At 44.1% G+C, this 14985-nt stretch overlaps 1 protein-coding gene across 4 annotated transcripts in view; it reads left to right on the top strand.

The window, feature by feature from the left end:
• Positions 1-14985, top strand: part of LOC106562098 (myotubularin-related protein 13) — a 158370-nt gene that overhangs the window by 66333 nt on the left and 77052 nt on the right. For all 4 annotated transcript variants that reach the window (XM_014126678.2, XM_014126677.2, XM_014126676.2 and 1 more), the window contains exons 3-6: positions 3417-3554; positions 12297-12419; positions 13149-13259; positions 14761-14866. In XM_014126678.2, coding sequence (XP_013982153.2) covers positions 3417-3554; positions 12297-12419; positions 13149-13259; positions 14761-14866 — 478 coding nt within the window. The remainder of the gene's footprint in view (positions 1-3416; positions 3555-12296; positions 12420-13148; positions 13260-14760; positions 14867-14985) is intronic.

Below are 14985 nucleotides of genomic sequence, written 5' to 3'. Positions count from 1 at the left end.
ATTTATTTTCTCAGAATTTGAGGTGTGGAGATGTTCCATTTCATACCATGTCATAAGCCTATATTAACTCCATTCCCCATTTTTCAACTGTAGCAACACCAGTAAAGGTTACATCAGATTTCTTTCTAGGGGAGTCTCCTTGTAAAGCCTGCCCAGTGTGACTGACGCTCTGGAGTTTCAGCCCCAGTGCCCGCAGCATAGCTGTTTGTTTGTCCCCTGTGCAGTTATTACAGCGGCATACAGTACATTTTCACAGTATTAGAATACAGCCCTGACCACAAACTAGGCTTCAATTCGGTGGGACTGTTCCCCATGCTTTTCTGTGCCGATTCTTAGCAGGTCAAGTTGCAGATCTAGTGTCGCTATCTGAGAGGGTGGACTAGGGGGGGAGCCATGCCACACAGAGCCACATGATGCAGGGAGCTCAGTCGGTGGCAGGGCAACAATGTGCAAAAGGACAAAGATCCCAGAGTCGGTTAGCCAATGAGTTCCATTGTCACTTGATTGTGGTCTAATTTGAGACCAGGGACTGTCCTCGCTGTAACTCAGCGTGTGTGTACGTGTCTGTACACCATGTGTGTATGTATATATATATATATATATATATATATATACGCATGCTATGTCGGTGTGCGCGTGTAGTCGTGTACGTTTACTCCATGCGTATGTGTTTATTCTTGCACTGTATGTTTCTAGACAAGCCATGCACCTGTTGCACTGTATGTTTCTAGACAAGCCATGCACCTGTTGCACTGTATGTTTCTAGACAAGCCATGCACCTGTTGCACTGCAGTGAACATATTTAGCTTGATCTCTCCAACCAGTCTGCTGGTACTGTGTGTGTCCGTCACAGCTGGTGGCAGGCAGGGGCTCCCTGGAGCTGCTACCTGGAGTGGTGCCTAGAATCACTGCTCTGCTCCCTCTCAGTCACTGTGTGTGTGTCTGTCTGGCAGATAGGCCCTCACACAGCAGGAGAGACACGTTCAGGGCATGCTTGGAAGCACTTCCTACTATGGAATGATTGACAGTAGAGTAAGTTTTCAGCTCCTTTCTGTTAGACAGCTACTGGTCCTTGGACTTATTTTTGTTGTGTCTCTTATGCAAGTCATCCTCCTCCCTGTCCTCTAGTTAATATAATAATATAATGTAATATACAGTGCCATTAAGCAGGTGCTTTTATTCAAAGCGACTTAGTCATGCATGCATACGTTTTACCTGTGGTTGGTCCCGGGAATCAAACCCACTACCCTCATCTACTCTGCTTTTTCTTCAATTTCCCCCGTCTCCTCATTCCACCTCTCTCCACCCGTATGACTGGTGCTGATATTAGTGTATCAGGTTAGCATCTCCGTTGTTGTTGCGACTAAAGTCCCTGTCAGTCAACTCTTACTCAGTCTGTTGTTCCCTATTCAGACTTCCTAGTAAGTCTAGCTACTTGAGTCTAAGCTAATATTTACAGAGAGAGAAATCCTTCAAAACATGATTGCTCTCCAGTCAGTCACTGGCACGTGAAGAGGGATAGGATATCTTCATTGGTGTTAGGTAGTAGACTGTCTGGCTGTTATTCAGCCTACTAAAGGCACCGGGCACGTGGAGGGGAGGTAGAAATAAACTGTGGACCCAATGAAGTGTCTTTGAATCCAGTCCAGAGCCTCTCCTCAGACCTCCGTGGTAGTGTGAGCATAACAACTTTGCAGAAGTTACACACACACACACACACACACACACACACTCACACACGTCCTCTGCTTCCATCCCCCATTTTATCATATCTCTGCTTATCTCCCAAGGTATGCGGTCCGAAAGCTGTTTATCTCCTTTCCGACAGTGATTAATGACATATACTTTGAATATTTTTGGATGTGTTCACATTTATCTGCAATTGTCCTTGAGTCCTGTCTGGGCCCTGGCCCAGTATGTATGACACTCCCCCACAATGCAGCTTTTCCAGATTTCCTGCTGTCAATTGTGTCTGTTGGAGGATGGTGGCATCCTGGTTCAAGCCCCCGGGCTAGTCAAGCACAGCTCCCTCTCTTTCTCTCTCTTCCTCTCTCTCTCATCCTGTCTTACACCATCCACTCACCCACCTTCTCTTTTCATTTTATTTTCTCTCTGTCCATCCATCTATCCATCCTCTCTTCCCCCCCTGCTCCTCTCTCCTCTCCCTCTGTCAGTCCAATGTTCTCCCAGTGAAACGCCTGAGGAGCAGTCTAAATACTGTCCCACAGCCAGGCCAGCTCAGCCTCCAGCACAAACACACAAGATATACTCACTCTGGCTGCCTGCCTGCCTCTCACATGCTGCTCTCCACACTCCATCCTCATCATTTCTCTGTTTTTCTCCTAGGCCTGCATGGGTTTTATCCTCACACATCTCTCTCTTCTATCCCTCTGCACTCCTCTTCTTTCAGTCTTTGTATATTTTTCTCTCTCTCTCTCTCTCTCTCTCTCTCTCTCTCTCTCTCTCTCTCTCTCTCTCTCTCTCTCTCTCTCTCTCTCTCTCTCTCTCTCTCTCTCCCCTCTCCGTCCCCTCTCCCTTTCTCTTGCTTACCAGTACTTCATGTTCCCATTAGATTACATATATTTTCTGCTGTGTCATTTCTAATGTTTATAAATCAAGATGAGATGATTCAGTAGTAGAGTAAAAGTTAAAACAACATGATCCCTAAGTGATACGTTTTATCCCAGAAAAAGGAAGAAGTGGTGCATTTTTTTATGACATGGGGTTTTATGTCAATTAGTCATTATCTTGTTTATGTTTTAATGATAACATGGGATTTCCTGCTTGAACAACCAGAGTTGGCCTAAATATCCACTATTACATTCTTCATGTTAATCCCAGTGTTATCCAATACAATCCTGCTTTTGTCATGTTCATCTTATCCTAAACGTTTTTATGCTTATCCAACTGAGTACAAAGCAGCCTACTGTCTCACAGTAAAAGTCAGTACTTTTGGTTTCAGTACCTTTTCACGTACTTTTCTTTGTGCCTAGAACAAGGCTGATTTCAAATACCTCTGACGAGCAGTGAGGAACGTGAACGTGTGCATTTCCCGCTCTGTGGTTAAAGGATTCAGCAGTAGTACTACTGCACTGAAACAGGACATCCTGTGCATCCTTTCCACAATGGCGTCAATGGCCCCCTAACTAACGTAATACCTTCCTATTCACACTGAAGGGTTTCCAGCAGCGGCTCTCGTGGGGTCACGGGCTAGAATACGGGCTCTGCTCTCAACACAACAACACTGGCTTCCAGTAACCACTCTGGAAAAGCCACATGGTGTCTTGTACTCTGCCTGCCCTGTACTCTGCCTGTGCCCATTTCATCTGCACCCTGAGGGCAGACTGTGTTCCTGTTTAGAGTTCCAGTACAGGTGCTCATGTATAATGGTGTGTTATACTTTGTGTTTTTTCCAGTTCTGCCAGCCAGGAGGATGGAGGCTGTCCCGAGAGAGGAAAGCTCCCACCTTCTTCACGGTGGTGTTGACGGACATCGATTCAGACAGACACTACTGCTCCTGCCTCACCTTCTACGAGGCAGAGGTCAACCTACAGGTGAGATGGCCTGTTGTACTCCTCAACCCCAACCCAACCCCCCTACATACATAACTTGGTGTTATATCCAAAGCCACTTACAAGGGCATTATGTAAAATATTATAGCAAATCTAATGTATATCTGTTACAGCTTACCCATAGTTGCCCTATTCAAAGCAATCAGTTATACCGTGCCTTGCAAAAGTATTCATCCCCCTTGGCATTTTTCCTATTTTGTTGTATTACAACCTGTAATTTAAATGGATTTTTATTTGGATTTCATGTAATGGACATACACAAAATAGTCAAATTTGGTGAAGTGAAATAAAAAAAATAATAACTTGTTTCAAAAAATTATAAAAAATTAAAAACTGAAAAGTGGTGCATGCATATGTATTCCCTTTGCTATGAAGCCCCTAAATAAGATCTGGTGCCATCAATTGCCTTCATAAGTCACATAATTAGTTACATAAAGTCCACCTGTGTGCAATCTAAGTGTCACATGATCTGTCACATGATCTCAGTATACATACACCTGTTCTGAAAGGCCCCAGAGTCTGCAATACCACTAAGCAAGGGGTACCACCAAGCAAGTGGCACCATGAAGACCAAGGAGCTCTCCATATAGGTCAGGGACAAAGTTGTGGACAAGTACAGATCAGGGTTGGGTTATAAAAAAATATCTGAAACTTTGAACATCCCACAGAGCACCATTAAATCCATTATTAAAAAAATGGAAAGAATATGGCACCACAACAAACCTGCCAAGAGAGGGCCGCCCACCAAAACTCACGGACCAGGTAAGGAGGGCATTAATCAGAGAGGCAACAAAGAGACCAAAGATAACCCTGAAGGAGCTGCAAAGCTCCACAGCGGAGATTGGATTATCTGTCCATATGACCACTTTAAGCCGTATACTCCACAGAGCTGGGCTTTATGGAAGAGTGGCCAGAAAAAAAGCCATTGCTTAAAGAAAAAAATAAGCAAACACGTTTGGTGTTCGCGAAAAGGAAGAATGTACTCTAGTCAGATGAGACTAAAATTGAGGTTTTTGGCCATCAAGGAAAACGGTATGTCTGGCGCAAACCCAACACCTCTCATCACCCCGAGAACGCCATCCCCCGTGAAACATGGTGGTGGCAGCATTATGCTGTGGGGTTGTTTTTCATCGGCAGGGACTGGGAAACTGGTCAGAATTGAAGGAATGATGGATGGCGCTAAATACAGGGAAATTCTTGAGGGAAACCTGTTTTGGTCTTCCAGAGATTTGAGACTGGGACAGAGGTTCACCTTCCAGCAGGACAATGACACTAAGCATACTGCTAAAGCAACACTTGAGTGGTTTAAGGGGAAACATTGAAATGTCTTTGAATGGCCTAGTTAAAGCCCAGACCTTAATCCAATTTGAGAATCTATGGTATGAGTTAAAGTTTGTTGTGCACCAGCGGAACCCATCCAACTTGAAGGATCTGGAGCAGTTTTGCCTTGAAGAATGGGCAAAAATCCCAGTGGCTAGATGTGCCAAGCTTATCGAGACATACCCCAAGAAACCTGCAGCTGTAATTGCTGCAAAAGGTGGCTCTACAAAGTATTGACTTTGGGGGGGTGAATAGTTATGCACATCAAGTTTTCTGGGTTTTTTTGGTCTTGTTTCACTAGAAAAAATATTTTGCAAAATCTATTTTAATTCCAGGTTGTAAGGCAACAAAATAGGGAAAATGCCAAAGGGTGTGAATACTTTCGCAAGCCACTGTACGAATGGTTTGACATTTGGTGTTTTTTCATACCTTTAATACACTTACACACATGCTGAATAGGACTACGTCCTGCAGGTCCTGGGTTTAGGCTCTGGGTCATAAGGGCAAAATAAGTGAACAACGGTATAGTAGATACTGCCTCGGCTGGCAGCATGATGCCACTCTTGATAAGCTGCACAGAGTTATGTCCGTTCATTTCTTTATCATTTCCAGCTACACTCTCTCCCTGGATGAATACTTGATTCCGAGCATCCAGCGGGGGCTATTTGTTAATTCTTGGGAATTGTTTTGTTTTTCATTGTGTTGTAATTGTTTTGTTTTTGACATGTTTTCTTGCATGGCACATTTTTGTACTATTAGGAATGTGTCACGGCATGATGTGTTCCAGAACCCACTAAAGTGGGAAAATAACACCATTCTGGATGAATTGAGATGAAGTGAACAACACTTCACATACTGAAGGGTTTTGGTGTGATGGGACAAAACACGTATCCAATGAGCTGACATCTCATCCCCGCTAGCACTGGTTCTTGGATGCACCCATCCTCATATGAATTCACTTCTGTCTTTGATGTTTTTTCTTCTGCACAAGTTCACAAACCCCTGAAATAAACTGTTGCAACGACCGCAATCCTCTCAAGGTTTGCCCTGATACATTACACAGAATGCCTGGCAGGATGTCTAATTGTGTTTAAGAATATGACTCCTTACAATGGCCTGACATCACCCTCCAGACGGTCTCTGAAGTGCTGCGTTTTGTCACAAGAACAGGACATGTCCCCTGCCTCTTATAAAACACATGACAGCCATGGCCATTAGTCATATTCATTCAAGTCAATGACCTTTAATTCATTGAAATCTTACATTCTTTGAAAGGCCCCATTCAATCAGGTGGAATTCTTCTGACCATTAGTCATGTTAATTCAAGGAGTCTTATGAAAAAGGGAATTGAAATCTGATCATATCCTCTTACATAAATTCAGTTGGAATTCTAACCTTTATTAACTGCGTGGTCATGACATGTCACATTCTGATGTGATGATTCCGTTTACATGAATGATCAGACTCAACATCCTAAAATGTTGATGAGTTTAACATTAGTTTACTATTACACAGTGTACTGTATGAATCAGACCAATTTACACAAACATCCCTTGTTGTGCCTGGATGCAGAACCACTGATTTTCCATGTGGGTTTCAAACAAAGCCTTGGCCTGACAAGGTATAAACCACCACGTCCTTCATTAAATACACGGGATAATGGCTAGGTTAGCTGCGACTGGGTCTCTAGCCAGGCCTGGTTTATGCCTGGACTGGAAGGTCACGTCACCGGCCCTGCAATAGTCTGACTAATTCCCCTGTCAGGCGCTGTTCAGTGATTTCCTGCAGCTGTCCACTCTGCTCCCACCCCCCGGAGGACTCTGGACCCTCTCCTCCGTGACCAGATTTAATCCTCCCTTATTTATTTCCTGTCCTCCTCACACGCCGGCCAGTCTACTGAGGGAGAAGAGGCGAAGGCCACCCGTAACGATCAGTGCAGTGTCATTGCAGACTTTAATACAGGATCGTTAGAGGTCTTGATTACAGGGCTAACTGTGGCCGGTCACCTCACTGCCTCTTCATCATGGCCCCACCTCTATGTTTTGGTATGATTTCTTTCCAGGAACTGTTCCCAGACCCCTTTATGCGTTTGGTAATGGCTTGGATAAGGATAAGAGTTTGGATCACACACTAGACAGATGTAGGGCTGGTTTCTCACTGTGTAAGTGACTGTTGCTGTATCTTATGGTTTAGGGACCAGCTTGATACAGTATACCACCCAATGCAAAAGTTTGCACCAGAGCCAGGACCGATGTTCTCAATATTCATATTTACACTGTTAACAAGGTTAGCAAGATGGTTAAGTAGTTTGAGGTAGTGTTGCACGGTATACCGGTATCACGGTAATACCACAGTACCAAAACATCATGATGCCAACATTTTAGAATACCGTACTACCGTTTCATATGATACTACAAAAATGATTAAATATTTAAAGTCAGTTTTGTTTAGACATTCAGTTGAATTTATGCAACGCTAGTCTCTTGTATGCGCAGGTGCAGTAATGTCCACTTCATGTGCACATCATCTGTGGCAGCTGTAATCAGCCAGCCACATCCCCTTCCAGCCGTCACTCACCTGCTTCTCTCCTCTCCGTCCATTCTTCCTGCTCATCTATTCCTCTGTCAGTTTTTTAAAATATACTGCTCAAAAAAATAAAGGGAACACTTAAACAACACATCCAAGATCTGAATGAAAGAAATAATCTTCTTAAATACTTTTTTCTTTACATAGTTGAATGTGCTGACAACAAAATCACACAGAATTAATCAATGGAAATCCAATTTATCAACCCATGGAGGTCTGGATTTGGAGTCACACTCAAAATTAAAGTGGAATACCACACTACAGGCTGATCCAACTTTGATGTAATGTCCTTAAAACAAGTCAAAATGAGGCTCAGTAGGGTGTGTGGCCTCCACGTGCCTGTATGACCTCCCCACAACGCCTGGGCATGCTCCTGATGAGGTGGCGGATGGTCTCCTGAGGGATCTCCTCCCAGACCTGGACTAAAGCATCCGCCAACTCCTGGACAGTCTGTGGTGCAACGTGGCGTTGGTGGATGGAGCGAGACATGATGTCCTAGATGTGCTCAATTGGATTCAGGTCTGGGAACGGGCGGGCCAGTCCATAGCATCAATGCCTTCCTCTTGCAGGAACTGCTGACACACTCCAGCCACATGAGGTCTAGCATTGTCTTGCATTAGGAGGAACCCAGGGCCAACCACACCAGCATATGGTCTCACAAGGGGTCTGAGGATCTCATCTCGGTACCTAATGGCAGTCAGGCTACCTCTGGCGAGCACATGGAGGGCTGTGCGGCCCCCCAAAGAAATGCCACCCTACACCATGACTGACCCACCGCCAAACCGGTCATGCTGGAGGACGTTGCAGGCAGCAGAACGTTCTCCACGGCGTCTCCAGACTCTGTCACGTCTGTCACGTGCTCAGTGTGAACCTGCTTTCATCTGTGAAGAGAACAGGGCGCCAGTGGCGAATTTGCCAATCTTGGTGTTCTCTGGCAAATGCCAAACGTCCTGCATGGTGTTGGGCTGTAAGCACAACCCCCATCTGTGGACGTCGGGCCCTCATACCACCCACATGGAGTCTGTTTCTGACCGTTTGAGCAGACACATGCACATTTGTGGCCTGCTGGAGATCATTTTGCAGGGCTCTGGCAGTGCTCCTCCTGCTCCTCCTTGCACAAAGGCGGAGGTAGCGGTCCTGCTGCTGGGTTGTTGCCCTCCTACGGCCTCCTCCACGTCTCCTGATGTACTGGCCTGTCTCCTGGTAGCGCCTCCATGCTCTGGACACTACGCTGACAGACTCAGCAAACCTTCTTGCCACAGCTCGTATTGATGTGCCATCCTGGATGAGCTGCACTACCTGAGCCACTTGTGTGGGTTGTAGACTCCGTCTCATGCTACCACTAGAGTGAAAGCACTGCCAGCATTCAAAAGTGACCACAACATCAGCCAGAAAGCATAGGAACTGAGAAGTGGTCTGTGGTCCCCACCTGCAGAACCACTCCTTTATTGGGGGTGTCTTGCTAATTGCCTATAATTTCCACCTGTTGTCTTCCATTTGCACAACAGCATGTGAAATTTATTGTCAATCAGTGTTGCTTCCTAAGTGGACAGTTTGATTTCACAGAAGTGTGATTGACTTGGAGTTACATTGTGTTGTTTAAGTGTTCCAATATTTCTTTGAGCAGTGTATAATTTAGCTTTGATGGCGAGGGGGGGGGATGCAGACCCTGATCACTCTGCTGTTGTTACATGTACAGTAGAGAAGAGCACAGGCCCGTCTGATAGGCTTTGAAAGTTCACTGTCACGCAGCAGTAACACGAGAGTAAAAACAGCGTTGTAACAGTCGTGTTTGCAGTTTTACAGCAAAGAAAACGGCTCTTACCAGACCTACCTTTTTTCCTTCCTGCACTATTTTGCGCTCATTTCATGTAATTTCACAGACCATATCGCAGGCTTTTTTAAACTAATCCCAGGCCGCTAATTATTGTTTTGATGACAATGTTTTTCAGTCATATTACCTAGCTAGCTAACAACCTGGTAACTTGACAGTAGGTCTAGGCAAATTTGATTGGGCCAGGAAGAAAGGTAAAGGGTCTGCTACTCATGGGATGTGCTTCAAAGGTAGGATTCATATCTCTTTCTGGTGCTCCTTACATTCTGTTTTGGTGCCTAACGTTTTTAAAGTGTGGAGCAGTGTGTATGTGTTTGTGGGAGAGAGAGAGTGGTGTGTTTGAGGGAGACGGAGAGAGTAGTGTGTACGTGTTTGTGGGAGAGCGAGAGTTGTGGTGAGTGTGTGTTTATGAGGGAGAGAGAGCAGTGTGTTTGTGGGAAAGAGTGGTGTGTGTGTTTTATGAGGGAGACAGAGAGAACAGGGTGTACATGTGTGTGGGAAAGAGAGAGAGTGGTGTGTGTTTTATGAGGGACACTGAGAGAGTGTGCGAGGGAGGGAGTGTGTGTGTCTTGTGTGTTAACTGAAGAGTAAAGGTTTTATGCAGTGTTTTCCCCTTACTGCCACAATGACATGCAGATCATTATGCATGTATATTTCTTCCTCCCATATCACAGCTAGACCTTTGCAAATATGAGCAACTTAGTCATTCTATGCGGTAGACAGAGAACAGTGTGAAGTTAAATTCCATATTTGTTTAATTGAGTAGAAGTGTGAATATCAGTGATAGGTTTTTGTGTAGCGCGCGCATAACGTTTACAAAACGGGAAGAATTGTCGGGGGATGGGGCGAACAGGACGCAAGGGCAATCAGAATTCTCTGTGCTATTGTGATACTTGGCCTGGTATCTTATCGTTAGTAACATGTTGGTATCGTGATACTTGGCCTGGTATCTTATCGTTAGTAACATGTTGGTATCGTGATACTTGGCCTGGTATCTTATCGTTAGTAACATGTTGGTATCGTGATACTTGGCCTGGTATCTTATCGTTAGTAACATGTTGGTATCGTGACAACACTAGTTTGAGGTGCATCGTGTTTTGTCAAATACACCTAACTTGGATAGTACTGTATATTGGGCCTAGTCTGCAAAGCATTTTACTGAGAAGGGCACACATGGTTTTCGTAGACCCTTGTAAGCCAGCATATATTTTATTTATTTATGTGGGCCTTACCTTAAACCAGCGTGGCTTTATTCTATGTGATTGGATTCGAGAGGCAGAAATGTATTTTCGCCGATAATTGAACCAAATCCTCAGGATGCTGTAGAAATGTGTTTCCCATCTGACGGGATATTTAGATCCTGTGTCCCCTGCTTGGAGCATGCCAGAGCTCTTGTGGCATGTTTTCATTGTCTGAAGGAATATATGTGATTCTGATAAAGGGTTTAGCCAGGAACGAGCCCTGTGAGGCTGCTATGCTGCTATCTCTGTAAACTGATAGGACTGACGGCTCCTGGTATGGGACAATTGGAACCAGATTGAGACGAGACCACTGAGACTTGACCTCTGTGTCCCTGTGGAGCACTTTGGGAAGGAGTGGGAGGTATCTTTGTTCAAATCATTCACCTTAATGACTTAGCCCATATGCTGTTAGTTTAACATGATCACTCAATTGCTATTTATGGTACATTACACCATGTCCTTCGAACCCAAATGTCTGCATCGAATTGTAGCTATGTTTTGAATGAATATCCTACAGGTAGGCCTAGGTCTATCTCTAGTGTGTTTACTGGATCAGAGATATCAGAGGTCGAGCAGCTTTTGCTTTAATTATCTTCGGTTCTCTATTATTATGGGGAAAAAACATAGTTGAATACTTAGAATTCAGGCTTCAGGGGTTTTTTTTACAGCTATTTCTATACTGATTACATCTTGTGACTCCGTTTTGTAGGACATTTCATTTGAATTTCAAACCTCCAGCTCTGGGTTTGGAGCCGTAGTTTTCAATAATCTCCAAACCACAGAAGATTATTCCTCAACTCAGGGAACCAAAGTAATGACGTTGTAGTCTTTAAAATAAATACCCTATTTTCTGAAGAAACAACTGAACAGATGAGAAAGCACTATGGGTAAATTCCAGACTGGACATAGCCTATTCATACTCTGTTATTAGTGTTTTCACAACTATTTTAGTAAACTGAGTAATGTGACTTGATGCATAGGTGACTTGATTTCTTATACTGTACATCTCACTGCTGATTTATGTTTGGCCTTTTGTCAGTATGTGACTCTGGAGGGGAAATGACACTCCTCTCTTAAGCTCCTGGGTTTCGTTCAAACGGTCTCCATGAAAATAATGTTTTATGATTAATTTTTTGTGGTTAGTAATCTTTTTATGAACCCCATGGTGATTTGAAGAAAATCCTCTTTGCTCTTTCAACTCCTCAACTGTGATGAGTATCTGTTTTACTGGGTACTACACATTGGAGAGGATTTTTTACAACTCAAATCTGTATCCCATTGCAGAGGAAACACCAGGATTTTGAGTTTTTTTTGTGCATGAAAATGCCTCCGTAGTACTGCGTTTGTCTGTCAGCCTGAGGATACTTTTTTCCGTACTGTGTTCTTTTGACGGATAAGTAATGTAGCATTATCACTTTGAATAGTACTCGTACTGTGTGCACTGTACTCTGTGCCTGCATCAATCAGAATTATCGAGCAGGGGGTGGCACTTGCATGTTTCCAAAAATAGGCTACAGTATGTGATGTACTGTAGAATGTACACACTGTGGTTTGACCTGGAAGTAGATAACACTCGAGCCACCCTCAGCGGGTCAGCAGAAAAGCTTCAGGTTTTTTCCATCCCCGTTCAGGCGTTTCTTTTATGCCTGCTATGTGCGGTTACCCTGCACGGGCTCTTAACTCACCCCCATATCACTGTTGAACTCTCCCATTTGAATAACTTCTTCTGTTTTGCTGTTTCAGGGAACAAAGACCACCGATGCAGATGAGGATGAGGAAGAGGATGGCTTGATCCAGCCCGCTCAAGTCTTTGCACCAAAAAGTCTCATTCTGGTCTCCAGGCTGGATTATCCTGAAATATTCCGGGTAACATGATAACATCTGATTAATTCCTGACTAAAATAGGTTCCTTTCAAAATGTCAGATGACCATGCATAGTGGTCATTTCAGTTTTTGCGCGTTTATTTGCGATCTATAGTTCACCTGGCCAGGAACATTCTTGGTCCTATTCATGAGGTTCGTGACTGTTCACTTTACTTATCTCTGCCTAATTAGCATTGGCATGATAAACAGTAGTCGATGCACTAATTTCTGCACTATCGATTGTCTCATGATGGTGATAGAATGCATCATGTTGGATCCTGTGTGCGTAGAATGAAGATATTGGCTTTATAGAGTGAATTCTGCGTGTACTCAAGGCCAGGATATCCAGCCAATCCCTCACTTAAGAACAGAGTGGGGCTTAGCGGATCTCTCCTGTCCCTAGGCACTACACTGGACCACTACGGTATTCAACTTTGGCATTCAAATGTCTCCGACACACATATTAATTGAGCATTTATTTTTAGCTTTGCTCTGCCCAGTTATTTGCCATTAAACCACACATGTCAGCTGAACATTTGGAATATTACATAAAATACTATAAATCTGATGGTATTAGATGACGAATTCCAATACAGTGTCTTTAATTGTCCATTTAGGCGAGAAGCTGTGATTGGGTGTATGTATCTTTGGGTGTATGTATCTTGCGATACATCTGTATGTGAGTGTGTTGATTGACCTGGTTGTGTGTCTGTCTCCTCCTGCCCTCCCCAGGGCTGCTTGGGTCTGATCTACACGGTGTACGTCGACAGCCTGCCGTTCCCCCTGGAGGGGCTGGTTTCCAACCTCTTCACGTGCATGGTTCCTGTGGCTGGCGGCTCCCAGGTAAGCAGGCATTACTAAAGCAAACAATTCCTCAAATACCTCCATCTCTCAACCCTTCTGGCCTGCTCTCCACAGAGGCACGAATCCACCCCAGACTAGGGGTCAGTCTGGGTTAATGTTGCTGCTAGACCCACACAAGGTGCTTGGTTACCTACTGACGGCCTGATGCTTATTATAGTTTCAGTCTCCTACAAGTAGAGTGTGAGTGAGGAAGGAAGTAATGTTTTGGCCCATGTGCGTTTGCTTTCCATTCAATCATGCATTCCTGGTCTAGATGGTGCCATAGATTGCTGTACCACCACTCGCAGAAATGTCCTCATAATACTATTTTATTTTTCTAGCTGGTCTTCTGATGACATTACTTAGTGAAGCTAGGGTAAAAAAAAAACAGAGTAGGGGGCCTGTTTTTATATTTTCACATCTCACTAGGTTATTAAAAACCACATCTGAAGTTGTCCTATAACAAAAACCCTACGCTGGTCTGTTCCCTTAAAGTCTAGACAATGGTGATCAATGTGGCTTTAAAAAACTGGACAATATTTCATCTGTGTTTGTAAAGGGGAAGGAATGTGACCCATGATTAAGTTCACATCCTGAACCTTAGCGTAATGTTAGTGTTTTTGATGTAATTTACCAACACATGCCAGTGTTCCTCCTTAAACTATCGCCACTCCCCGCAGAGCCAAGGGCTTTAGGCTGTAGTGACACCACATGAGTTAGAAACCTCAGGAGTGGAACAAACTCATCCTTCAACAGACTGTCAAACATGAAGGAATGTCATGAATCAGGGAACAGAGTTGTTCTCTAGCTGGTTCAAACTCAGTTGAAAATAACAGAAAGCCTATGCTCCCAATTAATACCTTCATTGACCATGTTTCAATCCACTAGGATCTTCGTCAGGTCAAAAGCCAAACTCCGTTGAACCACCGTCTGTACCCCTATCATGTTCAACTTTGGTTTAGTGGAATTAGACGTACTGATTGTGTTCACGCGAGCACACTTTTTCCACTGTACGCTTACTTCTCTACCCTCAGCCACACTGGATATAGCGACAGACACTGCTCTCCCTAATGGATTGCAGAGGCGTTGTGCCGTGCCTGTGAAATGTACGTTAACATGCAATTGAGGTTTCTCCCATTGCTGCCGGACTGATTCAAAAGGCTAATTCAGTCGTGCAGCTGCGATGTCCATCGGGTTCAACAACACGTGTTTTATTCATTTTTCTGGGAGATCGTCAAAAAAACACTCACACAGTGGATCCCTTAACTGCCATTGTACTGTCATTTCTGCCTTGCCTATATGACCTTTGGCCTTGTTTTGAGTTACAGTCTTGTTCAGTTTCCTAATGATATATACAGTACCATGAAAACGGGTTTTGATGTCTGTTAAAAACAAAATCCATCTCTGAAACTGTTGTACAGTCTTGTCTAGTTCTATGATAGATCCATCCAATGGTTTTTCATATAACCTATGACTTTTCACTTTTGTGTTTTTCACACAGAAACTGTTTTCCCTGGGAGCTGGCGACCGACAGCTAATCCAAACCCCTCTGAATGACAACCTGCCTGTTACATGCAAGAGTGTGGCCCTGCTCTTCCAGCAACTTGGTATGTCACTGGGCTTCTGTTTCCTCATTACTACACTACAGTACAACCAGTCAATCCCAAACTCCATGAACTCGACTCCACTTTATGGCACCATCATGTTCCTTTCGTTATTTACAGTC

The sequence above is a fragment of the Salmo salar genome, chromosome ssa11, assembly GCF_905237065.1.
Source record: "Salmo salar chromosome ssa11, Ssal_v3.1, whole genome shotgun sequence".
NCBI classification, from domain to species: Eukaryota; Metazoa; Chordata; class Actinopteri; order Salmoniformes; family Salmonidae; genus Salmo; species Salmo salar.
This window is presented reverse-complemented; position numbering and strand designations above follow the sequence as displayed.